The 26631-nt window shown below is 51.0% G+C and overlaps 2 protein-coding genes across 3 annotated transcripts; both read left to right on the top strand.

Moving 5' to 3' along the window:
• The first annotated feature begins 1912 nt into the window (after positions 1–1912).
• On the top strand, positions 1913–14626 carry LOC126041759 (calcium/calmodulin-dependent protein kinase type IV-like). The gene is made up of 12 exons (XM_049807934.1): positions 1913–2323; positions 2825–2952; positions 6564–6642; positions 6960–7022; positions 9535–9617; positions 9802–9874; positions 10528–10618; positions 10715–10789; positions 11015–11090; positions 11199–11325; positions 11440–11592; positions 12026–14626. The coding sequence occupies exons 2-12, from the start codon at positions 2855–2857 to the stop codon at positions 12248–12250; spliced, it is 1143 nt and encodes a 380-aa protein (XP_049663891.1). The 5' UTR covers positions 1913–2323; positions 2825–2854; the 3' UTR covers positions 12251–14626.
• An 820-nt stretch (positions 14627–15446) lies between these two features.
• PWWP3A (PWWP domain containing 3A, DNA repair factor) lies at positions 15447–26149 on the top strand. Of its 2 annotated transcripts, XM_049808446.1 has the most exons (15): positions 15447–15545; positions 16144–16186; positions 16678–16773; positions 17041–17132; positions 17490–17560; positions 17996–19018; positions 19606–19725; positions 20144–20214; positions 20703–20779; positions 21306–21366; positions 21883–21958; positions 22085–22135; positions 22585–23015; positions 23951–24039; positions 24278–26149. In XM_049808446.1, the coding sequence occupies exons 3-15, from the start codon at positions 16717–16719 to the stop codon at positions 24354–24356; spliced, it is 2298 nt and encodes a 765-aa protein (XP_049664403.1). In that variant the 5' UTR covers positions 15447–15545; positions 16144–16186; positions 16678–16716; the 3' UTR covers positions 24357–26149. The 2 variants fall into 2 exon arrangements, with proteins under 2 accessions (XP_049664403.1, XP_049664404.1); XM_049808447.1 differs by lacking the exon at positions 16144–16186 and having other exon boundaries at positions 15473–15545.
• The last annotated feature ends 482 nt before the right edge of the window (positions 26150–26631 follow it).

Below are 26631 nucleotides of genomic sequence, written 5' to 3'. Positions count from 1 at the left end.
GCGTTTCTGAAGGGAAGGGGCTGCCTCTGCTCTTCAAAGGCAGCCCCCCCCCCAGCTCTTTTGGGGCTGGGGATGAACAGGGGGATTGTGCTTGTACTGGATGAAGCGATAAATATTAATTATGCAAACCAGCCTCTTCCAGCCCACCCTTGTCTCCACAACATTCCAGGACAGGGAGAAACGGAGGCAGAGTCAATTTATTCACTTAGCAGGTCACTCCCTTTAAGAACATCCCTTTCAAAAGAGTTGCAACTAGATTAGATCAAGCAGGGCTGAGCTTGCCTCCCTCAGATATGATAAAATATTCTAATAAATACTTGGGAAGCCCATTACAAGCAGACCGTTTCGTGCCGGTGAGACCTTCACGGCGGGGCCTTTCGTGCGGGTCTCCCATCTGAGTCGCGGCAGCGGGGGGGCCGTGCAGCATCCCTGGGGCCCCACTGCCCGTCGGTCCCACGCAGAGGGTCGCTGCCCCACGGGATGCTCTCCCCGATTCCAATTTTTAATAACAAACCATAAAACTCAGCTCCTGGCTCGCAGCTTTGAGGAGCGGGGTCGAAAAGGAGCCCCTCTCGCCTGGGTGGGCCCCGCGGCGAGGGCAGCCCCTGTTCCCAGCCAGGACTGACAAGGAGGGGTGCTGCTGACCCCCCCCCAGCTCCTGCATTTTTGCTGTCGGAGCTGACACTGCCGGCGTGGTGTGACCCGTGGCCGTGGGCTTGGGCCGGGATTCGTTTCCTCCCCTTGTACGTAGAGGAGAAACCTCCTGCTCGGGTCCCTTTGCTGCGGGGAAACCCAAAACGCCACGGGGCTCCCCGACAGCGTGGGGGGCCCCAGCCACGGGGAAAACTGCACCCCGGCCCTGTCCCCGCTCCCATCCCATCCCACCCATCATCCCCAGCCCATCCCTAGTCCCATCCCATCCCCAATCCCACCCCAATGCCGTTCCCATCCTCTTCCTGGCCCCAGCCCACCCCAGCCCCAATCCCCCCCCCGCCACGCCCCCCTCCCATCCCCATTCCCCCCCATTCCTCAACCCAATCCCGCCCCAATCCCAATCTCAGCCCCGCCCTGCCCCCTCCCACTCTCCCCCCCCCCGCCCCTATCTCACCCCCCCCCCCCCCCCCCCCCGGTTCCCATCCAGCGGGCGACGGCGTCACCGTGCGGTCGCGCCCGGCAGCGCCCGCGTCCTCCCCCCGGGGCAGGATCCAGCCCCCGGGACCCGGACCCGGGGGGGGGTATGCCGGGCTCTGGGTGCTCCCCGGGCCGGGCCAGGATCCCCCCCCCACTCGGGTGCGTGCAGGGCTGTGGGTATTCCCCGGGTCGGGCTAGGATTCACCCCCCACACACCCCCAACCCCCGAGTGGGTGCAGGGCTGTGGGTTCCCCCCGCGATGCGGGTCAGGCTCGGTCCCTCGGCACCCGAGGGGGTGCTGGGTGCTCCCCGGGGCGAGCGGCCGGATCCGGCGCGTTATTCCCCCCCCCCCCCGCCCCAGCCTGGGGCTGTGAGCGCCGGGGAGCGGCTGCAGCGCGGGGCTGGGACCCGGGGCTGCCCTGCACCCCCCCACCCCCGCACCCCCTCACCACCCCCCGACCGCCGAGCACAGCCCGGAGCCCCGGGGCGGGGAGCGGCGGGGCCGGCGGTGCAGTGGCGGCCGCGGGCCGGGGGGTGGCACGGCCGAGCCAGCCGGGACGGCGGCGGCAGCCGGTGCTGCTGCCTGGGAGGGTCCCCGTGCACCGCAGCCCCGGCCCCGCCATCCCTGCATCCCTGCATCCCGCCACCCCTCCACCCCTCCATCCCTGCATCCCTCCATCCCTGCATCCCTCCATCCCTGCATCCCTCCACCCCTGCATCCCGCCATCCCTCCACCCCTCCATCTCTCCATCCCTGCATCCCGCCATCCCTCCACCCCTCCACCCCTCCATCCCTCCATCCCTGCATCCCGCCATCCCTCCACCCCTCCATCCCTCCATCCCTGCATCCCTCCACCCCTGCATCCCTCCATCCCTCCACCCCTCCATCCCTCCACCCCACGCCGCAGCGCTGCTCAGCCCCCTGCGGAGCACCCCAAGGAGCTGAGCCTTAACACCCCCCCCCGCCCCGGTGGGGACCAGCTGTGTGGGGGGGTGTCCCACCGGTTGGCAGCCCGGGCCCCGGGGGAGGCGGGGGGGGGCTGCAGCCAGGCTCAGTGCCAGCCAGCGAGGCGTGCGGGTCGCTGAGCGGCCCCCGCACCCAGCACCCACCCTCCGCACAGCCGGCCCGCGCCGGGGATGAGGCAGGATCGAGGGGGACACGGCTTCACCGCGCAACGACGTCGCAGCTAACGGTATGTGCCGGCTCCCCAAATCCCACCCCAATATTAAGGGTGTTGCAAAGAGCAAGGGGCTGCAGGGCCCCGCGGTGGGATGTGGGCTCTTGGGATCAGCAGGCGTGCTTGATGTTGGGGTGGTTTTGGGGGGGTGACCGCAGGAATCGGGGTGCAAACACCCCAATGTGCCAGCCCATGGGGGCAGAGCCCGGGCTCCGGGCACAGCGTCTGGCCTGCCAGGCTCTGAAAAGCCGGGTAGCCCCAGAAAGGTGGGGATGGGGTGGGAAATGGGGGGGGGGGGCTGGTGTAAAAAGCTGGGGGGGATACGACATAGGCGGGGAGGGTATTATCTCCAAAAAGGCAGCGTACGTGCCTGGTGGGAAGGAGATTTGTGGCTGCGACTTCATCACGCTCGATAATCCTGAGCACTGTTTTTTGCTGGGCCATCTGGGTGTTTGCACGCATGGGGGCAGCAAGGGGGGGGGCTGCAGCGATGTCTGGGTCTCTTCTTCCAAGCAGCTGGCGGGAGCTTGCCAGCCCTGGCCCACCATGCCCTCCTCCAAGACCAGCAGCGAGTACTGGATCGATGGGTCCCACCGTGAGACGGCCCTGGAAGATTTCTACGTCGTGGGACCCGAGCTGGGACGGTACTGGTTGCCGGGGGGGGGGGTCAGCAGGGGCTGGCGGGGGCAGGAGCCCACCTTGCACGGGCATGTGTCCTGAGTGGGGCTGGGACTGGCCTGGTGGGGAGAGGAAGGGCTGGATGGGGGGGTGGAGGGATGGATGGGAGTGGGGGATGGAGGGAGACCCCGTCCTCACGTGTAAGCTGGTGCTCGGGATCTGTCATGATGCTGCAGCAGTTGTTTTGGGAATGCTCACTGAGGTTTTGCAGGATGGGGCCCGGGTTCCCTGTGGATGTGGAGCTGCATGTTTCTCGCCCCTGGGGTGGAGAGCGGGCTCGTGGCGAGACCCGTCTGCCCCCTGAGCAGCCCAAGGCTTCGGGGACGTGGGTGATAAGCCTGGCACGGCGTTGGGCTGCGGCGGGTCCCTCCCGCCGCAGCCCCCCGCAAAGACAGGCAGCGTGAGCCTCGCTGAAGGGACATGGGCCCAGGGTGAATTTATTCCCAGATCTGGGTTTGTCCCACCTGAGTCAGAAAGCCCCGCCGAGGGTACTGGCTGCGTCCCCACGCGTGGTGCCTTGGAGGGGAGCCACCTCGGCAGCCACCGGCTGCTTGGTGGAGGCTCTTGCGACTTATTTATTAGAAGTCCTACCGTAAATCCTCACGGCTGGGGGACATCAGGGCTGGCGTGCCGGATCTCGTGGGTGCTGTGTGTCATTTCCCGGGGCTGACAGGAGACACGTGTTTTAAACCTGCCCAAAGGCAGCGCCCATCCCTGCTTCCCCGGCGGGTTTGCCCTCACTGCTGGCACACACCGCTCCGGCGCTGCCATCCTCCGCGGGCGCTCGACCCTTTCCCAGCCCTGGCCGGGCACCTTGGGATGCAGCGTCTGGGGGAGCCTGGGGCTGGTGCCAAATACCCACGGGCCCGGGAGGCTGCCAGTGCCCCAGGGGCCATCACATATCCCAGAGATTCCCAGGCCCTGCTCCCAGGTATGGTGGAGAAGAGCGGCAGTGCTGGCACCGAGGAGCAGATGGAGCAGATGTTTTTGGAGGTGGTGGTTCAGGCTGGGCCAGCCCCAGCCGCCCGCAGGGTTTCCATTGGCAGAGAGGAGCCTCTGAGCCTGAAAAACAGCAGCTTTGGTAAAAGCAGATATTTAAGGCTTCTAATTGAGATGTGGCCAGTGCCAGCCCAGGGCTCGGCAGCACGCAGCCCTGCACGGATGGATGTAGGACAGAGGGACAGGCTCCGAGCCCCATCCACCCACCCACCCACCCGGTTTCAGCATCCAGGTTTAAATCAAACTGGCCTCAGTCTTGGAGCCGTCCACTCACGGCTGCACGCCCGGTGTGTTGGGCAGCCGATGTGACCCGGGGCGGTGGGAGCCCGCTTGCCACACGTGGCTTTCGCTTAGTGCCTCTCTGCCATGGTGCACCGGTGCTGCCTGAGCTGCCGTGCCAGGCTGCGAGGTCGGATCCTGCTCTGGCCTTAGGAGCCACAGGGGATGGATGGAGGGAGCGTGGGGTGGCCGTCCCACCGGCCGCGCTGCCATGCTAGCGGGGAGGACCCAGCCTGACGTGCCCCAGGTGTGACTCGGAGCAGCCTGGGGGCTGCTCTCGGCTGTCGCAGCGTGGCCGCGGGCAGCAGTGTCCGGCCGGGGTGCCGGCTCGGCCACAGGTTTGCTCCTCTCCAACGGACCGGCCCCAGCACTTGGCAGGCTGCACGTGCCCTTGCCACCGGTCCAGGCTCTCTCGGCAAATCCCATTGTTCGACATTTTCCAGTTCATCTGTAAAGCAAATGCAATTATCTCCTGTCGCAGTCAAGGTTGATTGCGGATATTTATTTGAGGCCTTAAGCAGCAGTGAGCAGCGGCTGCTGGGGCTGGCAGGGCGAAGGGCTGGGGCGTAGCGAATGCCGGCATGAATCCAGCCGCTGCCATAATTGGGAACGCGTGAGGGGCAGTCGGTGCCGTGCCACGGGCACAGCAGGCTGCACCGCATCCGAGGAGCGACCCCAGCACCTCCTAAACGCCGAGCCGACGGCTTCTAAATGATCCTGTTAGCAGCAGGAATCAGGCTGCAAATTGTCCGTGCGGAAAAATCTTGCGGGAGGGCGAGAGACGCCAGGTCCGGGCTGGGATTCAGCCGTGGCGAGGGGGCGGAGGGATGAGGAATGGGGGCTGCCGGGTCCTGCCCCCGCGCCCAGGCCGGCTGGGAAATCAGGATAATAACCAGGCGTCTGCCGCGCGCAGAAAGGCGCTGGCAGGTCGGAGTGCTGCTGGTTTACTGCCATCCGTCCGGCACGTTTGGAAACCGTGAGCTGAGCCCTTGCTGCGGGACGGCTGCTGGAGGCAGGGGAGATGCTCGTGGCTTTTTTTTCCCCTGCTGGAACCACATTATTGCTGTGGCTGCAGCAGCAGTGATGCCATTTTGGGTTCAAATTGAAGCCTTCTGCCCATTTTCCTGAGCTGGAGAAGAAGCTGATAGTCATCTCTCCCCTTCAAGCCTAAGAGGCATGTTTCCAAATCACTTTTTATTTACAAATTAAAATTTCATAGAAAATGTTGAGCAAAAGGAAGAAAATGTTTTGAAAATTACCAAGGTCTAGAATTGCTGGGTTTTCCTCACCCTGCAGCATCCCCAGGCCCCGCAGCATCCTGTGGTACCTGGTACCCGGCTCTGCTGTTGCCATGGGAACGCGATTCCCAAGTTCAGGCGGATGAGTTGCAAAATCCGCACTCGTTTTTAAAGCAAATCTCTCTTTCAAGAGAGCACCCCAGGGAGCACCACCGGCGCCAGGGCATTCAGCATGTGGGGCTGCAGCAAAAGGTCGCTCGCAGCCACGCTGTGGGTTGGTTTTGGTCTCAGGGGGGATTTGGATGCAAAAGATGGTGTCTGGGCGCACGGGGCTGGCCTTTCGGTGTCGGTGCTTGCCTGGGCCGAGGGCATGGGCAGGTGGGCATGCCGTGCACCTCGAGGCAGAGCCTGAACTCGGTCCCAGAAGACGGTGAAGCCAAAGAGCAATAAAATGTGGTCGATTACTCGGGGGCGAGAATTAATCTGCTCTGAGGAGCCAGGCAGCAAAGATGAAATTGCAAACGAGCCCCGTAATGGCCTGCAGCAATGGGTTGATTTCACCGTCCAGTGGTTAGAAAACGTTATTAACTAGATCTAAAAATCACTGGCAGCTGAGGGGCACTGCTGGGGGTTTAATGGGAACAATCCCTCTTGTAACTTGGAGTGGTTTAACCTCACGGAGAGGTTTTGCAGCAGCACGGGGTCGTCCTGTGTGCCATGGCCTTGCTGGGGACACGGCTGGGATGGGGACCCTCGCAGTGTCCCTGCGGTCCCCGCTGAGGTTGTCCTTGCGGCTGTGAGCGGGGAGAGGGAGGCTCCATCCTGTCGTGAAAGCTGCTTAAGGATTTAAACCCCCAGTGGGACTCGGGTTTAATTAAAATGGCTTTACCCAGGAAAGCTGGAAATGATGCGGGGAGGGGGGTGCACAAGAGGGGATGCGTGCTGAATTCCCAGGGTCTGGCACTGGCAAAGGTCACGGTGGGGGGCGTGGGGCGAGCGGGACCCCCCACTCTGTCCCAGCCATATCCAGGCCACCTCACACACCCTCTGCCCTCCTGCAGGGGAGCCACCTCGGTGGTGTACAGCTGCGAGGAGAAGGGCACGGGCACCCCGTACGCTGCCAAGATACTGAAGAAGACGGTAAGTGTTGGGGGGGGGGGTGTTTCTGCTCCACTACCAAAGCACCTTGGCACCGGGACAGACAGAGAGCTGTCAGCCGGGCATCGCTCCCACAGGTCTGGGGGTCTTGGATGCACAAAAGCACTGGGGTTTGGGCTGGGGGTTCAGCAGGCTGGGGGGGGGTACTGGGTGCGTTTTGCTGCTGCTGAGGAAATGGGTCCTGGGACAGATGTGGGAACCGGCAGGGAGCAATGGAGGGGTGTCTCTGCATGGCGGGGGGCCAGACGCAGACCTGGCAGCACAGATAACACCGCCTCTGCGTGGTCTCTGCTTTCTAGATCGACAAAAAGATCGTGAGGACGGAGATCGGGGTCCTGCTGCGGCTCTCGCACCCCAATATTGTGAGTACGACCCTCGTGGCACAGCTCGCAGCTCCCTTTGGGTTGGGTCGGTGTGGCTGATGAGTGCGGCTCTCCCCTTAACTCTGCCCGCGGGCAGCCCGGCAGTGCCGAGGGAAGGGCTGGGATGTCCTTGTCCTCATCCTGTGTCGGTGAAGGATGAACCCATCACCCCGTGGGAAACCCTGCCGGCACGCCGTGTCCCCTCCCTGCCTTGCAGACGGGCTCCAGATGCCCAGTCCTCGCCACGGCACGGTGACTCCCTGCTTGCTGCCGCATGAAACTCCTGGTCCTTGCAGTGCCTTTGAGCTTCCCAGCTCCGATATCAAGGGCCGGGGCCCCCCCATCCTCCCCCCTGTCCCCTGGCCTGAGATTTCCATTTGGTAAGCAATTTCCATCGAGGAGATCAAATGAATACCACAGAAAATTACCCATCTGTAATGAATCCTGCAAGGGGAGATAAAAGGGGAGGACGGGGCTGCGGGTGCTGGGTGCTGCGTCCCAGCGCGGCCGGCCGCCGTTTCTCTTGCTCAGCGCTTGGGGGATAACGGCAGCTCGGCTGGAACGATTTGCAACGCCCAGGAGCGGATCTAATCACCGCCGGTGTCAGCAGAGCTGGGGCCACCGTGTCGGCCCCTCTGCAATGGCAGGGGGCTCAGGGGCTCTGTGCCCCCGTCCCTCCACCTGCCAAAAAGGTTTATTCCCGGCTGCTTAGTTCCACCGGCAAATTGCAAAAGCATCGCGGAGATGACCTGAGTTAAAGAAATAACACAAAAAGCCACCCGGCAGCTGCTGCCACCACGGTGCTGAGTGCTGGCTCTGCAGGGGTGTGACAGACCCCCCTCCAATTGATTTTTTTTTTTTTTTTTTTTGTGGCCGGGACATCACCAGGACATTGCCTTGCTGCTGGCTGCCGCTACCCATGCTGCCATTTGTTTTCAGCAGCACTAAAAACCCAGCCTAAAAACGGCTGCTTCCAGCCCAGCCCATATCAACCGCCCTTGGACCGATAAGGCGTTGCTCTCTGGAGGAGCCCAGCGGGGATGTCCTGCCCACCCACCATCGTCCAAAACCTTGATGCAAAGAGATAAAGCTGAGAGAAGTCAAAAACATCCTAACAATGGGGATGGTGGGGGCAAACACGCTGGAGCCGGGGCATCCCCAAGCCCCTGAGCCTGCTCAGCATGGGCCTGCCTTGGGTGTGTTGGGATGTTTCAGTGTTTTGGGGCAATCATCAGGTGCTTTCCCCACCCAGGACATTTGGGCAGATGCAGGGACAACAGCTGGGATCGGGATCGCCCGCTCGGAGCACCCCAGGAGGATGCTCAGGTGATACTGGCCAGGGATGGGTAGAGGCTCCTCTCTGATGTGTTATCAGAAATGCAACAGAAAATTCAATTTCTTCCCTCCCTCCTCCTTCACTCTCCAGGCAGCAGCACCATGGAGATGTGGAGGAGGAACCAGGCGGACAGTTTTAATATTTAAATCACTGAGTTTTCTGTAGGGTTCTGCTCGCTCCCAAGTTCAAGTGATTTTTGAAGAAGAGATGCTCCATTTCATTATTTACGCTGGTGCTGTCTATGTGCTCGCTATCGTTCAGCACCAACCTCAACAGCAGATGATAATAGGATTGTAAACTTTTGAAGTTAATAGGAAAATTATAGTGCTTCCGTGTATTATTATAATGCAATAAGCTGCCACATAGTGTCTCTCACCCTGCGGGGTATCACGGCTTGTCACCCAGCCTATGAAGGTAATGATTAAAGCCCCATGAAATTCGCAGTGTCACAAAAGTCTTAAGAAGCATGAAATTCTCTGTTTTCCATTAAAAAAATAAAAAAATTGCATTTTGACGTAGTTTTAAGAGAGACCTGTTAATTCCAGATTTGCTGCAGTGGCACAAAGGTCTCATGCAGACAAGCTCACCTTGTGTGGGAGCTAAAAAACAAAAATCAGGAGAAAACCAGTTTGTTTAGTGCCTCTTTTGCTGCAAAATGGTCCAAGGAACACTTCCAAAAGTGGTCATGAGGTCCCAGGACCCCAGTTCCAGAAGTGGCTTTGGCCCCTCGGGGCTCTGTGCGTCTCACCTGCATCCCTGCAAATGCAGATGTGCAGAATCCGTCCTAAGAAGATGAGGGCAGGGCTTTGCCACGGATCGCTCCCACGCCACAGGGCTGGATGGAGGTGCCCGAGGTGCCAGCGTGGCTGACGAAGCTGTGAAATTAAAAAGCTTTTAGTCAGCTCCTCTTCTGGCTAACAAGCTTGGAGATATGAAGAGGATAAAGGCACCACGTGCCTGTCTCTTCCCATTCCCAGCATCATCTTCAATGCACAACTAAGCGAGCAGGGCTGTTGCAAACAGTTAAAAACGTCACGTTCAAACAAATAAAAAGGCAAGGAGGGAAAAGTGCTGGTTGTCCCAGTAAACCCCTTACGTCCTGGCAGCCCGGTGGTTGCGTGCTCCTCCCAGCGCAGCCAGCCTCTGCATCTGCATCCCTCCCGTTGTCCCTTTCAGATCAAGCTGAAGGAGATCTTCGAGACGGCCTCTGAGATCGCGCTCGTCCTGGAGCTGGTGACGGGAGGAGAGCTCTTCGACAGGTACGCCCAGCCCCACGATCCCCATCCCAGCTCCTAATGAGGGGGGACATATCCCACCACCCTGATGGCGGGAGGATGAGGATGGAGGGGGCTGATGCACACTGTGGTTGGGGGATGGAGGGTGAGGGGGGGGGGGGGTCCATGCGGGGCAGGGCGCTGCCACGCTGACCCCGTCTGCCCGCAGAATCGTGGAGAGGGGTTTCTACAGCGAGCGGGACGCGGCCCACGTGGTCAAGCAAATACTGGAAGCCGTTTCGGTAACGTGCCCCCAGCGTGTGTCCATTCGTCCTCCCCCCCCCCCCCCCCCCGCAGCCCCTGGGGACAGCCTGGCAAGGAGGTCCCCTGCGTGGTTCAGGGGTGTTGCTGGGGGGCTGCACCCCCCCAGGTACCCCTGGGGAGAGGCACTCAGAGCTGCACCCATTCCAAATATCCCTGGGGAAAGGCATCGGGAGCTGCATCCATCCCAAATATCCCTGGGGAGAGGTATCGGGAGCTGCATCCATCCCAAATATCCCTGGGGAAAGGCGTTTGCCCACTCGCCCTTGGCCTTCTGAAGGCAGAGGCACCTCTTCTGATCTGCGTTTGGAGGGGATGAAGGAGAGGAGGGAGGAAGGTCAGCGTAGCTCTGCATCACAGGTCCGCTGGCGATGGGGTTTCTATGGCAACGGGAGGGTTTAAAAATGGAAACTCATAATGGGAAACGTCCTTACCATGCCCCTACAGCCGTGCCGACAGCTCTGGCACCACAGGTGTTGGGTGTTTCCAAAGGACTAGTTGGGAGATTTGGTCCATGTTTGTGCTGGGTCCCAGATCGCTGCTGCCTCCTCCCAAATTCTGTCCAAGGCAGATGGGGCTTCCCCTGCCCCTTCCCTTCCTTCCCCCCATCCCCGCTTTCTCTCTCTCTCTGTAGTATTTGCACGAAAATGGAGTCGTCCACCGTGACCTGAAGCCAGAGAACCTGCTCTACGCAGACCTGTCCCCCGACGCTCCCCTTAAAATCGGTGGGTTTGCCGGGGGGCCTGGGGGTTGTGGCAGGAGGGGGGGTTGACAGTCCCTCTCCCTGACGGCAGCGCTGCTCCCCTCTCTGTCCCTCCAAGGTGACTTCGGGCTCTCCAAGATCGTGGATGAACAGGACACCATGAAAACTGTCTGCGGGACACCGGGATACTGTGGTGAGTGGAGGGAAGAGCTGGGGGTGGTGGGGGAAGACCCAGGTGGGGCTGCTCCCTGCTTGAGGCTGCGCACAGCTCAGTGCAGGGATGGCTGACGGCTGCGCTGGGCTCGGGAGACGCTGCTGGTGCCCAGGAGGTGTTTCCTCCGCTGCGCGGTTCCCACCGAGGCCACGCTGCTGGGAGCTCCCCACACCCGTGCATTTGAACCCCAAATTCTGCTTCCAGCCCCTGAAATCCTCCACGGGTGCCCGTACGGCCCTGAAGTGGATATGTGGTCCGTGGGCGTCATCACCTACATCCTGTGAGTAATGCCGCCGGGGCCCCGCAGGCGGTGAAACCGCGGCGGCAAGACGGTTTACTCCACCTCAGCCCACCACGAGCAGCCGGGAAACCTCCTTTCTCCTCGCAGGCTCTGTGGCTTCGAGCCCTTCTTCGACCCACGAGGGGACCAGTACATGTACAGCCGCATTCTCACCTGCGACTACGAGTTCGTGTCCCCGTGGTGGGATGAGGTTTCCCTCAACGCCAAGGATTTGGTGAGAGCCAGCACTGGGGCTCGGGGCTGCCCAAGTATGAAGCCTTCGGGTCAAAGCTTGTGAAATAACAAAACTAGGGCCTTTTGACAAAGGAAGCCTTTTTGTTCGTTACAGGTCAGAAAATTGATTGTCTTGGACCCCCAGAAGAGACTGACCGTTTACCAGGCTCTGGAGCATCCCTGGGTCACCGGGAAAGCTGCTAAATTTGCTCACATGGACAGCACGCAGAAGAAACTGCAGGAATTTAACGCCAGGCGGAAACTGAAGGTGAGGTGAAAAAGCCCTGTTAAACCCCAGGGGTGGCTCATGTTCGCGTCCCCTCATGGAAACGGCTGGGGCCACCAAGAGCTGCTGTCGCTGGGTTTTAAGGATCCCCTGCCCTGAGCAGATAAATGTTCAGTGACACATGGCGGCTCGGGGGGCTGGCTCGGGGAGGGGGGTGAAGGACAATAGAGCGGCTTCTTGCGCAGCTGCGTCCCCGGGGAGCAGCAGCTGAGCTGCCTGTGGAGGCAGCTGCTGCTGGGAAAAGCCTTGCCCGAGGCAAAGGGCTGCGCTTCCCAGCTCAGCACGGCTGAAGGAGTGGGTGCTGTCTCCCTTTCTGCACTTGCTGGGGCTCCAGTGCATCAGGAATGGCATCAAATGGGAGAAGCCTGCCAAACACACGCTAATAACTGCTCACGCTTCTGTGCCTTTGCAACAGGCTGCCATGAAAGCCGTGGTGGCTTCCAGCCGCTTGGGCAACCACGGTCACCACGACTGCTCCCGCAGCGGGCGCAGCCAGGGGGGTCCCCGGGGTGCCTGCCTGCCCCAGGGGACAGGGACCGCCGGCCCTGAAGCCACCACCACCGAGAACCTCGACACTTTCCGGAGCAACTGCCCCGCCGTGCCCAAGGTTCCTGTGAATGGCGCCGGCTGTGAGAGCTAACGCGCTCGGCACCGCCACTGGCTCACCACGGCTTCAACAAGCAATACCCCACTGACCCTCGGATGCTGGCACGGGGAGAGGCGGGAGAAGTCTGGGGGGACAGGAGCGCCCCGAGTGTAGGTGTGCGTCGGGAGCCCGTGGTCTGTCATGTGGAACATCCTTATTTAGTGTCCTGTTGCCAGTGCAGTTGTATCTGGTTGCTGTGAGTGTGTGTCTGTACGGACCCGACTGAGGAAACAAGGCTGGTGACTCGGTCTTCCGACAAATTAACAGTTTTGGCCACTGTGGCTTGAAAAGATCCCAGGTGGCTTAAAAAGGCGGAGCAAACAGCAGAAAAAGGATTTCTTTCTCCTTCCCTACAAAGGCAGTAAGTTGTCTTTATGACAGTTTTGTAAGTTCCTGTAAATAGTCCTTACTGGCTTAGGGGAGAGGGTGCGTCTGGATTATCGCTGACCATCAACGTTACATCCACAGTCGCTGTTACAAGACCCAGCTGTAGATTTACTGCTGTATTAGACAAGGTTTGTAGGAGCCTTTGAACCCAGCTGTTTGATCCTATCCGGAAAAAGTGTGTTTGCCAGTGGTTCCTTTATTATCTCTAGACGGTAGACAACCACTGCTTGATTTGTGCTTTTGTTCCACTCCAGTTTCATTTGTTCCCACGTTCAGTCTCGCTGTGGATACATGATGATGGTAGGATTGTCACGAACCAGGAATGCTGGCTTGTCTGGCCTCTGCATTGGCATTCCAGGTTATGATTTACATGACGAGTTTTAACGAAGAACAATGCAACTCCTTCTACGGCACGTTGTAAGACTTTGTCATGTGTAATGGTGCTGTTATTTCCTGAGTGAGGACAATGAGTTTATACATATTTTGGTTTTTTAAGACTAATGAAATCAGTTGACAACCTTCTTGAAAAGCAATTTTTTAGGCAGTTATTTACCAAGCCACAGGATAAGCATTTGCAGATTTTAATACAGAACAACTAATCAGACAAGAAAAGCCATATTGCATGTGGAGGATTACAGCAAGCCAGGTGGCTGCTCCGCAGTCCCAGCTGGTGTCATCCAGTGCGAGGGCTGCTAACCCAAGGCGATGACCATGACCTGCACCCCTCACGGTTTGGGCCAAACGCATATAACAGCGTGTTTGGGGAAAAAAATCTCAAGTGGAGAAGAACGAAATTTGTACATGAGGTTCATTTTTCCAGGATGGGGACGGAGAACCGAGTAGCTGCTAAAGGAGAGGCTGCAAACAAAAATGTAAATTTTGCAGAAGCTGAAAGCCGCCATTACAGGCACCCGGCTCGGCGCAGAGGGTAGGTCAGCAGGTCAGAGCTGTAATCAGAGTGAGAGTGGCAGGAAGGCAAATGTAACACAACAACTTTCATATTTATTTACAGCACAAGCAGAAATCATAAAGACGACATGTAAGGGCTGACCCATACCGTGTGAAGCTCATTTATGTTTAGAGTGCTTGTAAAGCTGAACACAGAGGAGAGATCAGATGTTCAGGAGAGTTTTTTAATTGGAAAAATATTAGGCCTCGACCAGAAATGTGCGGGTTTTTTAATAACAGTCATACCTTCAATGGGGAAGCAGGTGTACAGCAAGATTTTACTCTGGAGAAAGCAAACGCTGATAACATGGGAGAATGCTTCAGCAAGGGGATAATTATTTCTTTTTCTTTGCATTTTGCAGGAGGGGCAGTTGTTTCCTCTCCTTTTTTTAACTATAGAGGGCTGAACCTTGCTGTGTGCTGAACTCCAGTCTTTATCCTATGCTTTATCCTATGCTCTCTGTCCTCCAGACTCCATGACGTATCCCCATTTACTCCAGTGGGGCCAGAACTCCAACTTTAACCATGTTTACTAACCTGGGTCTTAAAAGACTATTTTATATCCTTTGACATGAAATACTTATTTAATAACGCCTTGCAGGACCAGGCCAGAGTGCTCAGCGCACCCAGAGCCTCTGATGCAGGGACTGATGCTGGAAAACACTGAGTAAGGATGCCCTGCCTGCAGATCACTCCTGATCCTGCAGAATAATGGGAAACTAGGTATCGATTAGGTAACAGCGAGTAACAAAGTGTCTTCAGCGATGGAAGGCACCTGAGGGAAAACTGTAAGCAAAACCAAGGAGTTCGCCTCTTCTGTTATGTCAACAAAGTATTATTCCACAAGTATCAGTAATTCAAGGTAGAAAAAAACAGCGTACTCGTGGGAGTAAAGCTAATAGGAAATGCCATTTTGGTCTGTATGCTGTTTTCAGAATGTGTTTTAATAACTTACTACTTCAGTGTAGTGGTGACATTTCCAATATTGCAGGTATTTATAAGGAAGTATAGACAGCTAATAAAGTATCAAACATCACAACGTGGGCTCCGTTTTCACTGTTATTCTCAGAATACAAGGGCTAAAAACTGGCAGGGCCCAATAGCAGCTTGCTGAAGGCCTTTTTTTTTTTTTTTTTTTCCCCTGATTTTTTTTTTCTTTTTTTTTTTTTAGCCCATTTTCATACCACCATTTATTTCCAGGCTCTGGACAACTAAATGTGCGCCTGTCTGCCTGTCTGGGGTGATTTCTGTTGTCCGAGCACTGACGCAGACCTCCCGCTTGTTCTGCCTGTTGCCTCTTGGTGTAAATAAGCACCAGCCTTTTTAAGCAGGGCCTGTGTCACGCAAGGACGCTTGGGCCTTCGAAGTAATTTAACCTAAAAAAAATAAAAATAAGACAAATCCCTTGTAAGGTTGAATTAGAAAAAGCGCCTTTGAGGAACCCACAGGTGGAAGGGCTGGGATGAGCCTGGGGCCGCGGGGCCTCTGGGGCCTGCCGGGGTGGGGGTGGGGGTAGCGGGGAGCTCCGTTGCCGCACCCTGATGTCACAGTGCAGCTCTCCGAGGTGATACGTCACCGCCACGGCCCCGTTGCCATGGCGCCCGGAACACGCAGGGGACGCACAGGTGTCCTGACGTCACCGCCTCGGCGGGAAGGGGAAGTGACGCTAGTGGGCAGGGACGCTCGGCAGCGAGGGCGGGGCGTGCCCCGACCCGCCCCCTCCGCAATAGAAGGAGAAGTCGAGGGGGCGGAGCAACCGGAGGAACGGACGCTTCGATTGGCCGGAGCGTGTGTGTTTTGGCGGCGGGAAGGCGGTGACCGGAGCGCGAGCGGGGGTCGCTGATTGGCTGTGTCGTTGCCGGGAGGGGAGGCCGGCGCATGCGCAGACGCGGTCGGTTGTCCGGATATGGAGGAAGGGGGCGCGACGCTGCTGTCCGCGTCGGGCCCGCGCACGGTAACAGCCCCCCCCCTTACACACCGGGACCCTGAGGGGCGGGCGGCCCGGAGCCTCGCACCGGCAACGGGGAGAGGGTGGACCGTCTCCTCATGGTGGGAACTCGGGGGGTGGGGGGCGAGGAGGGGCGGCCCGTCCCCTCATGGGGGGAACTTGAGGGGTGGTGGGGCGAGCAAGGGCAGCCTGTCCCCTCATGGGGGGAGCTTGGGGGGCGAGGAGGTGTGGCTTGTCCCCTCATGGGGGGAGCTTGGGGGGCGAGGAGGGGTGGCTTGTCCCCTCATGGGGGGAGCTTGGGGGGTGGGGGGTGAGGAAAGGCGGTCCATCTCCTCAGCGTGGCCGGAAGCCCCCTGGCTGGGGGCACCGGGGCTGCTTCCTCCATGTCCCAGCCCTTTCGTCATGGTGGGTCCTGTTGAGGCGGTGGAAGCTGGGGAGGGGAAGCCAGGGCAGGGGGAGCAGGCTGAGGTGGGGGCTGTTGCGAGCCTCATAGTTTCCCTAAACGGCGCGGCAGTGACAGGCTTCGTGCCCCTGCCCCAGGCCCATGCGGTCTGGTGCTTCAGTGCAGCAGCAATATCTGCTTCTTACTGTCTTTCGGTGGCAGGACCGAGTTCCAGCGTGCCGAGGAAACTTGAGTCTTTGGCTTTGTAAGTACAGGAAGATTTTCTTGTTCTTGATGGGTCTTTCTTAAAGCCTTTCAAGTCTTTAAGAAACACACAAGGACTCTAGCTGGTTCATGCAGGTTATAGTTGTAAACTACACATAAAAATTGGCACAGCGTGGCGTAATTTGTCAGATGCGACAAGTGACCTCCGTTATCAGGATTTGGTCACAGGGAGCTGCAGAATGTGCAGGCCCACAGCAGCATTTTTTTTATTTATTTGTGATGGTATTTTCTACGCTTACACGTTCAGTAAGAGGTTCTTATGTTGCACAGCTATAGAAAGATACACTGTTAAGACTTAATTTTGGAGAATGCCTGCAGAGTAATATGAGTCCAGTGATCTGGAAGGTAAAATGATACATAATTGTAATAATGTGTTCTGTTTAAGTCCTCTATTTCTTTAAAAAAAAAAAAAAAAAGGAAGACAAAAATAGACCAAGTGTTGGGTAACTCTTTTATTCGCCTTTTCTTCAGAGCACGCTGGGATTTTCCTTTTCTGTGTGAAACGCAGTCATGACAGATCAAGAGTATGTTCTTTGCATGTGGAACAAGCGTTTATGGCCAGCAAAGGTAAAGCAGATGTACAAATGAGGAAGAGTTTGTGGTTATAACTTAGAAATGGATGAAATGGAGCAGTAAAAGCAAGCTCCAAGTAAACACATATATACTTTAAAAAACAGCTAATCTATAGAGATCCTAATACTGCAACCAGATGCCATAGAATGTCAGTCTGTTCTGCGCTGTTCTTATTGAAAATGTTTTGATGTCAGATCTGTCCTAGAGTCTTAACAGACTTGGTCAAGGATTTTAAATGCAAGTTTTTCTCTTTTAATGTAGGTTTTGTGCAAAACTGGATTTGCTGGGAAAATATCTCTTACTAATGCAAAGGAGACTTCTCTTAAAGTTGAAATACTTGGCTTGAAAGAAGAGTTAAGTATCCTTGTTACTGTCATATGTTTGCACTCTTAGACATTAAAAAAAGAATCCCCTTATCTGAAGATATCTGTGAAATGAGATCATTGATTTACAGAAGGATTAGATGGCTATCCCAAAACCCATTGCCTTTTTAGAGATGGCCATGTAGTTGTCTCGTGGGACATCTATAAACAACATGCTGACTGTTAGCTCAGGCGTTCTTCATGTGGTGGTTTTTTTTTTCCCTTCTGCTAACAAGTATGGGATTTGGGGAAAAAAGTACTGCAAGTTATTGCTAGATGAAAGCAGTGTCGTGCTGTTAATAGTGCTTAACACTGTGATGTTTTCAGTAAGCTTTGTTGTATTTTCAGGATTAATGTGAAAGGTGCAGATGCTGTACCACTGAAGAAAGAATGTATAGAAAACATTGCCTCTAACTTAGGTGAGGATATGTCAAAACATTTGCTGCCTTGTGTATATTCTGCATGTAAAATATACACAGAAACTCAACCTGGGGGACAGTAGTTACGTATTTCACTTATGTATTTATTGAGGGGTGGGTTTTTTTGCATTTCTTCTCCCCTCTTTCCATTCCATCCATAAAGTTTGAAAACAGACTAAACGTTGTCACAGCTACTTTTGCTCTTCCCTTGTGTAGTGTGTTGGAAGGAATGGTGAAGGAACTTGTGTGTACTTCCATCAAAATAACGCGTTGGAATCTTGCACTTTGTATGTCTCTATATTCTTTACCTTAAGAAGCACAGATTATTTAAGTGTTAAGTTGCATCTTAAACAGAAGATATACTATAAATAAAATTTCTTATTTCTTATATACAAATGAAGATTATTGCATTTATTGCATGTTGTTCTTCATCAGATCAAAGGAATGATTCCAGTGACGCTGTGGAAGAGCTGAAATATCGCTGTTCTCTTAAAATTGGCCTGGATATTTTGAATCAAAATGTCTCACCCAGACAAGTACCACCTTCAGAGGAGGGACCAAATACTCTGTTATCCCAGGAGAACAATGCAGGCTCTCTCTCACCTACCTCCTTATGTAGATGCCAATTGCTCTTTCACTCTAAGGAAAAGTTGGAGCCTGAGACTTCCAAGAAGAAAAGAGAACAAAAAAATAACCCTAGCCTGAAGACTGATAAAAAAAAACAAGACCAGAAAGGTTCATTCATTTTGGAGGAGAGTGCTAAAGCACGTGAAAGTGGAACAAACCCTCCCATATGTGGTAATGGGGACTTGTGTAATACCTCGGACTTGGATAGTCAAAACTGCAAAGTACCAGAATCAAAATCACTACCAAGGCAGAAAAAAATCAAACCCAGATCGTTGACAAAGTCCAAACCAGAAAATAAAGTCTTGCTTAAGACAAAGGAGGAAAAAAGTAAGCAAGGAAGAAAAAGACCAAGAGGTGTTGGATCACCTGTATCGTGTAGGAATGATTTGCCCAAGGATCAAGTGCAGCCCCTTGCTGAGGAAGGGTCTCCTCTGTCTGTCCCCTGCCAGTCTGACAAAGTGGTACCTGTCAGCAGGGTAAACACCAGAAGTCAGCCTAGAAGGACGTTACTGGATTCCTCTTGTAAAAGTTCCCCAGATAACTTGGAAAAAGGCATCAACAGTGAAAGTGAAAGTCTAGCAAAACAATTAGATGGCAGAAAAAAGCCAGGGAGTTTAAAACGGATTAATGGAGAACAAGACATTGGTGCAACGGTGTCCTCGTACAGAAAAAGGAATTGCCCTGAATCTTCATCTGGGCCTTCTAACCATGGGATGCTTTCTGATAAAAAGGAGGAAAATAAGCATAAAAAGGAGGAAAATAAGACTACTTCACATGTGGTTATGAATAAAATAAAGCAGTTTCAACTGCCTGACTTTGAGGAAGATGAAGGTGGGCATATCACTTGGGGACGGGAAAACCTCATCCCATTTGATCGTTGAGCACTGTTGTTCTCTTTGAATGTTGCGTTGCTTTTGTGAATGAGGTTCTTAAATTGCTGATTTTAATTTTAAGGTTTGGAGAAGCACAAAATGCAGTTGCTTTAATACTGGCTAAAAACTAGTGTGGCATTTGGGTTGTCTAGAGTTGTTTAGGGTTTTGCATTGAAAAACTGGACTTATCTAGTAAAGAGTAAGAGTTACTGCTGACTTGCTAATTTCACATGCAGGTGGTTTGGTTTTTTCTTTACTGCTATCTAGTTAGTGTGCAGGTCAGTGCTGAGATGAAATGACGTTATGTAAAGGAGCAGGCTGGTACAGAGTCCTGAAACCAGCCTGTTCTTGTTGCTTTCCCATTTTCATCTTTTATTCAGACTATTAGGCCTTTACCTAGGTAGAGAATTGAGAGTGTGTGTGTTACGGTGACTCACCCTCCTGTGGGGTCACTTCCATGGTCGTGTGTTTCACCTGGTTGGAAGCTGATACTTTTTTAATCACTGTTCCACCCTTACGAATGCTAGTGCTTGCTGCTGTTGGCAGGACTGGAATTGTCTGACCTGTCTTCAAAGGTAGTTTCCTCAGAGAGTCTCTATCGCATCTCAGCACTGGTAGATGAAGAGGAGGAGGATGAAGAACTTCCTAGTATTTTATCACATCAAGGTGAGACATCAGTGTACCTATATGAGACTTCTTCACCCAAGATTGGTGTGCTCTTTTAGGGTATGTGTGCTTCTAGTTTGCTGACAAGCCTTGGCAATGAAACCTAACCTTTCTAGAAAGTGAATCCAGCTTTGTTCAAGCTTGGAATAAAATGCATTTCTTGGATGCCCCAGAAAGGCATTTTGAAACAGAATGAAATGCAAATCATTGTGAAACTGGGCAAGGGCCTAGTATTGAAATTTCTGGGTTCCTGTGTTCAGAATTATGTGTGCTGCCTTTTGGGGGGGGGGGGGGTGCCCTGTCACCTTAGTTGAAACTTGTAAAGTGAAACTACTGAAAGCAGGCTGATAAGAGAGGGCGAGCTAACTGTCTTGTCTCATTTTTTTTCAAAGAAAAATTACTTTATTTTTCATTGTAGAACCACAATCAATTGAAGAAGGGATTTTGGTCTGGTGCAAATTGCGAAGGTATCCTTATTGGCCAGCAGTGGTAAGAACAGCTCGCTGCCTTCTTAGAGTGATATTGCAAGGGGTCTGATAAGGAGCAGCTTACCGAGTTCTTGAGTGTCTTTTGCCCTTCTTGACCCGTGTAGAGCCGCACATGTTAAAGATCTTCCAGTACAAGCATTTGAAAGATAATAGAAGTAAATCTACCTATGACAAAAGCACATAAAAAATAAATGTGGTTAATTCACACGTTTGTGTCGGAGCAGAGGATTACTGCTGAGCCTTTATATCTTGTATCATGAATTAGGGTTGTTGTACCCAACTAACAAAAGAAAGAGGATGGGTCCTTATGCACTACCAAAAATGCTCCATTGGGGTAACTTGCTATTCTTGCCACTTTAAACTTAATTTTTCGTATTTGTGTAACTTCTGTAAGTATAGGGTGTAGTGTATAATATTGATGGAAAACGTTCCTGCTTTGTAAGGGTATTAGGATTTTGGGATGCTAATGAGACATTATCCTTTCAACAGGTAAAAAATGTGAAGCGGAAACACAGAAAGGCATGTGTGCTGTTGATAGAAGGGAATACAAATGACAAGAAAAAAGGGTAAATGTTGTGGATCCTGATCATGTTCTGAACTTTCAGTTTCTTTTAGGCAGTGTCCTGTACTCTCTTCCTGATACAGGACAATTACATGTCAGTTAAGACTAAGGTTGATCTGGGAGGGAGGGACCAAGTAAGGTGAGGATTTGCAGATATGGGCTAGGTGCTTTATCATGCTGCCACTTGAGACAGGCTGGCATTCCTGTGAACAGCTGACGCTTGTGTGAGGAATAAAAAAAAGGGCTGGGGACCCAGCTAGTGGGTTTGTTTGTTTGGGTTTTTTTATGTGTGGTGCCTAAACTTCCTGGAAATGCAGGCCTGCCTTCAGTTTTGTTTTAAAACCAGGTACTTCTCATTTGTTAAAAGATTCCATAGTTTTAGCTTCTTATGAAAACCAAAACTAGTAAAACCTGTGTTATGGATTTGTTATGAAACCTAATTTTCAGGAGGGTGTACAACTGTAGTGAATAAATAGAGATGTAACTCAACCACCTTTTTTCCCTAACTGTGTTTCTTTTGTTTCATCAAGTTTCTCGGTATCTCTTAAGAATCTGAAGCACTTTGATTGTGAAGAAAAGCAGGAGCTCATAGTAAGTACTACCAGTAACATGTAACTGCAAGTGTATACATGTGTTGGAAAAAATAAAGTTGTGTACACAATGTATAACTGACGCTGGGGGAGGACTGTGGTGCAGCTGGCTGGTCTGGGTTTGTTCACGGTTCTCTGTTCTCTCTCACTCTGTTCAACAAAGTAATTAAACATAATTCGTGCTCCACAAGATGGAGAATAATATGGGAAGGGGAGCCCCCAACACCTTTTTCCATCTCAGTGAGGCTGCTGCTAAGAATACTGTGTATGTGGAAGGCAGGCAGTTGCTTAGGGCTCTTACTGTGCTTTCACTTGTGGGTTTTCTACATACAACAAAGCCACTCTCACGCTGCGTGACAAAGTGATGGCAGAAGCTGAATTTCAGGAGAATGCAGAAAACTGCAAGTAAACTTTGATTCATTATTGTTAGCTGTTTCTGTTACCTGGTTAGTGTCCTAGACCTAAGAGCTTTAATAGGCTAATCTTTTTAGGACTGTAAACAGCTCTTGTTTTGTAGGAACGAGCCAAAGAAGATTATCGCCAAGAAATTGAGTGGTGTATTCGATTGATTTCTGACTATCGAATTAGAGTAGGTAAGTAGATGAGTTGAATGATGTCATCCATTCTGATATATGTCAGAAAAAAGATAACACCAAACTGTCAGCTTTGTTTCATAGGCTTAATTGAACTGATAAATAACCCTGTTCTGGGCTTCTTAGGTTGTCATTCTTTTACGGGATCCTTCTTGGAATATTTTGCTGCTGATATCAGTAAGTGAATTCATTATTTTTTACATTCCTCTCTTAGTAGGCAAGTTTAGCTCTAATGTTTACACATGTGTGTTGAGTTAGGCATCAGACCCAGCATGGGGCTACCATTAAAATTACTACGCACCATTATTGTACCCTAAGGTTTTTCAGTCCCACAACAAAAGTTAAATATTGATTGTTAAAGACAACTGGGTAACTGGTTACTTCATGTTGTAGAGAGTTCATTTCAGAGCTCCTGCCAGAGTTTCAACTCCCTAATGTTTTTGGGTTTTTTTAAGGCAAAATTAAGATTTTGGTAGTGGTGTTCTTTTACTGTCTTTGGTAGGGGAGGAAGAAAAACTCTCTTATCAAGGAGGTCACTTATTTTGTATTTGTTTATATAAGTATGTATGCAAGAGAGCCTCTTGTTTTGTATATTTAAGTATGAATGATTGTGGCTTTTCTTTCAGGTTACCCAGTTAGAAAGGAAGGTTATCAAGGTTTAGTCCAAATGACCTTTCCAAATGTGGCAGAGGAAGATGTTGAAGAGTATTTATCAGAAACTTCACCTCAGAAGCCCTCCAAGAAACTTCTTCCTGACAGAACAAGAGCTGCTAGAGATAAAGCGAATAAAAAGATAGTGGAGTTTATAGTGAAGACTAAGGGGGCCGAAGAGCATCTTTTGGCTATTTTGAAAAGCAGAAAACAATCCCGTTGGCTGCAGGAATTCCTGAATTCAAGGCAGTACGTGACCTGCATTGAAACATATTTAGAGGATGAAGAACAATTAGACCTTGTAGTGAACTACTTGAAGGAAGTGTATCATGAAATAGATGCAAAAAATCTGCATCAAATAAGTGGAGATGGAATAAAATTTATTTCAGATGTCCTTTTGCCTGAAGTAAGTAAATACGAAAAGCTGAGAAAAGTAAACGTTGAAGTAAGTAAATAACACTAGTGTTACCTGATTCGAGTTTAATGACCACGGAATGTTCCCTGGGAGCTGGGTGATGTTTGAGCCAGGCAGGTATATTCACACCTGCCTGCCTACCAGCTTGGGTCATGGTCCCTTCAGCTCAAGGGGCATGAAACTGTGTGTAGTTTCTATGTACGTCTCGGGTGAAGAATATTAAAATCAGTGCAGGAGGCTTTTAAGTCGTGTTCATGGGCTGGTAATCAGAACAAATATGTTTACATTACATGTTGGAGAAAATAAATAATAAAGCCCCAGTATTAATCACTGTGTGCTTCCTGCGGGTGCTGCAGATGTTGGCATTAGTGGGCTGGCAGGGTTAAGGGTGAGAGGTGAACCAATGTAATTCTAAGTGCTGATTTTTTTAAGCCATTAGTGCAGAATGGAGAAGCTTTAGATAGTATGATGTTTTAAAAGGCAGATTGATTGCTTTCTGGTGTATTTTGATTACTTCTGAAACTCTTCAAAGCTTTGGATTTTTTTTTTTAATTTGGCAAGTTATCTCTGGATTTTCTTGGGTTCTTTTTGCGTGTTGGGGGGTGTGTTGTTTGTTTTTACAGTTGCACTTTTAGATACTTATTGTTGTTCGGATAACTTTCCTAGGAAAACATTAGTAACTTCTGTAGAAACAAAATTATTATGAAGCTTATCTTAATCTGGTTATAAAAATACTCTCCTGGGAATGGTAAAGGACAAATCTGCATTATTTAAGAACTTCATGTACACAACAAGCAGTTTCACTCGATTTTCTAAGTGATTGAGGAACCTTATTCTAAAAATGGGCTTATCTACTGAGACAGTTTCAAATCACTTGTAATTTAGCTTTTGTTTCGTGAGTATAAATGAACTAAATACTTTTATAGGCCATCATTTATGCGATTTCTGCTGTGGATGACATAGATTACAAGAAGGCAGAAGAGAAATACATAAAAGGACCATCTGTGAGCAAAAGGTATCTCTTTAGTATTGTCTGAATTTTTCTTACCGGTTTACTGTCTGTACGGACAAGCATTGAGTATAAGGGCGGGAGTTCAGTATCCTCCCTTCTGTAAGGCAAGCTTTCTCATTGTCTAAGTAACAAAATGATTAAACCTGGGAAACATTCTTGCTGAGTTACTGTAACACACTGCAAACTGTTTAAAATGTTAAGATTTTATTTTACTATGGAACTTCAATGTATTTCTTTTTAGGGAGAGAGAAATATTTGATGAAGAAATTCTAGAAAGAAAAAAGTGCAAGACGAACCCAGCATCTGCAGACAGCAGCTGAACAGTGGTACAAACTTACCCAAGTTATACTGGCACTGAGTGTATATAATGAAGTGGTTATTTGTATAAAATGTGTAATTCTTACTTTTTAAAATCCATGTGTATATCTTCAAAGCTGTAGTCACTATAATGCTGTATGACTGTCAGATACAGTTCTATCTTCAGTCCTTGCTCTCGATTCTGCGTACTGGAGCGGCACACTGCTTCCCTTGGTCTTGCCATGTTGAACTGCCTGTAAAAGACGATGCAAACTGTGTAGGAGCACTGCAGGTGTGCGGCCACCTCGGTCCTCATCCGTTCAGTGCTCTTAACATGGAACTTGCAAAGACTGTAAGTGTTTTGCAGAGCTGCTTGATACAACACTAAGTTCTATATTGATTATTTTGGCCCAATGTCTGACAAAGGAATGGCTCTTGTTCTCGGAGGAATGTGTGCTTGTAAATTATGTAGCCGTGTATTGCCTCATGACTTTACTGCTACTGAATGTATGCAGGTTTCCTGTCTGAAGATGTTTCCAGTGGGTTGATTATTTTTGCTTTACACGTCTCCCAAAGTGTGAGAAATAAAATTGGTACCTAATGATGCAATCTGAATAACAAAGGCTTTGTTTCTGTTGATAGGACAATTGTAAAATTCAGTGGAAAAGGAACTCAATGTTTGCTTAAAAAAAAAAACCACCCCAAACCCAAAGTATTCATTTTTCTGTTTAAAAGTGAAACCATTTTGAGTGCTGTTTTGTTTTTTGAGGCCATGATTTTAGGAACACTTCCGATTTGTCTTTTTCTAGCTGATTTAAATATCAGATTTAATCATATGTAGTTTCCTCCCACAGCTAAAGGTGTAACATATTGCAAATTACCTTTGACAGACTTGCAGTGTTATTGGTAAGTATTTAATGATAAAAGCCCAATGATTAGTATTTTTCTATTTTATAATGAAAGTGTGATCTACTCGCTTGTCCAATAGAAATCAAGATGGTTGGAAATTAAGGAAGAAGTTTAAATGTACATTGGGATACTGATGTGTATTCTGGCTATAGTAACTATCTGAATATGTTTTAATTACCCTGTACTCTGTAATGAGTTTCAATATGCGTTTGGAATCCTTTTTCACGTTATCGAAGGGACATTCACAAGTGCCTAAACTGTAGGAATAGAACAGGTATTTAATTGGATTATTTTTCATTAAAACCTGTGAGAAGTGATAATGCATTTTCTGCAACAGTATAAAAATTTGATGGCAGGTTGGTAGAGTTAATTCTGGAGATGCACGTGGCACTTACAAATGGAGATGTGGACCTGTTTCAGAATGCAGAAGCTTCCAGCCTGTGAACCTGGGTACTGTTTGTGGCTATTCAGAGATTGGCATATCCTCAAGGTTCCCCCTCCTTTAAAACTTAATCATGTCTACACTTCTCTGTTAAAAATTCCTAAAGTACTGTTGAGAACTTTCTTCAAACCGTTGCACAGAAGCAGAACTCCCCAATCACCTTGCCTTTATCTCAGTCCTTACTTTCCCTACCTTTTGGCTAATACTATCTTGGTTTAATTCAACACGGATGAGTTCTCTTTTTAAAAATCATAAATATGTTCTTCTGCCTAAGGCAACTAAGAGTATACATTGTGTTGAAGCACACTAAAATGTTTACATCTTTAAAAACCACTTTCAACTTCTGAACCAGCTGTTAAAGGTTACTTACAGTCCTCCTCGTACCTTGAGACCAAATTCAGTTTTGTGATGTACAGGATTACGTGGTCTTAAATTGATTAAAAGTTGGATGAAGTGAAACTCAAAGGCTTGTCATTACTTTTGTTCGAATGTGCTCATTTATTTCAAACACTGATTTTAAGCTGTGGTCTGCAGTGCATGCAGGGAGACACTTCCATGTGTATGTTACACCAGGTGAAGATTATTTTTGTATGTCAGATAAAAGCGTAGTGTCGCATTTCAGTGTTGTAGTTTCACATTATTAAACGTAGGGGTGAGTACAAGAAAGCAAACTTACTGTTTTCTGTTCTTGTGCTTTATTTAAAACAGGTACTCGCATACATCATTTGTGCCCTGAGCAAACGACTCGTTATGGTTGTCCGATTTTAATTGATGCACCTTCCTTCACCTGAGCAGCTGCCTCCTATCTGTACCTGCCTGTGCTTGTTTCTAGGACATTAAAACAACTTAGAGCACCGTTTGGGGAGGGTGCCTGTGCCGTGCATTCGCCGATATCTGGCAGCCCCGGGCTGGGGGGGGGGGGCGCTGGGGGTGTTAAGGGAGAGCTA

This window comes from Accipiter gentilis, chromosome 8 (genome assembly GCF_929443795.1).
Source record: "Accipiter gentilis chromosome 8, bAccGen1.1, whole genome shotgun sequence".
Lineage (NCBI taxonomy): Eukaryota > Metazoa > Chordata > Aves > Accipitriformes > Accipitridae > Astur > Astur gentilis.
Note: the sequence above shows the minus strand (reverse complement) of the source record. Positions and strands in the feature narration are given on the sequence as shown.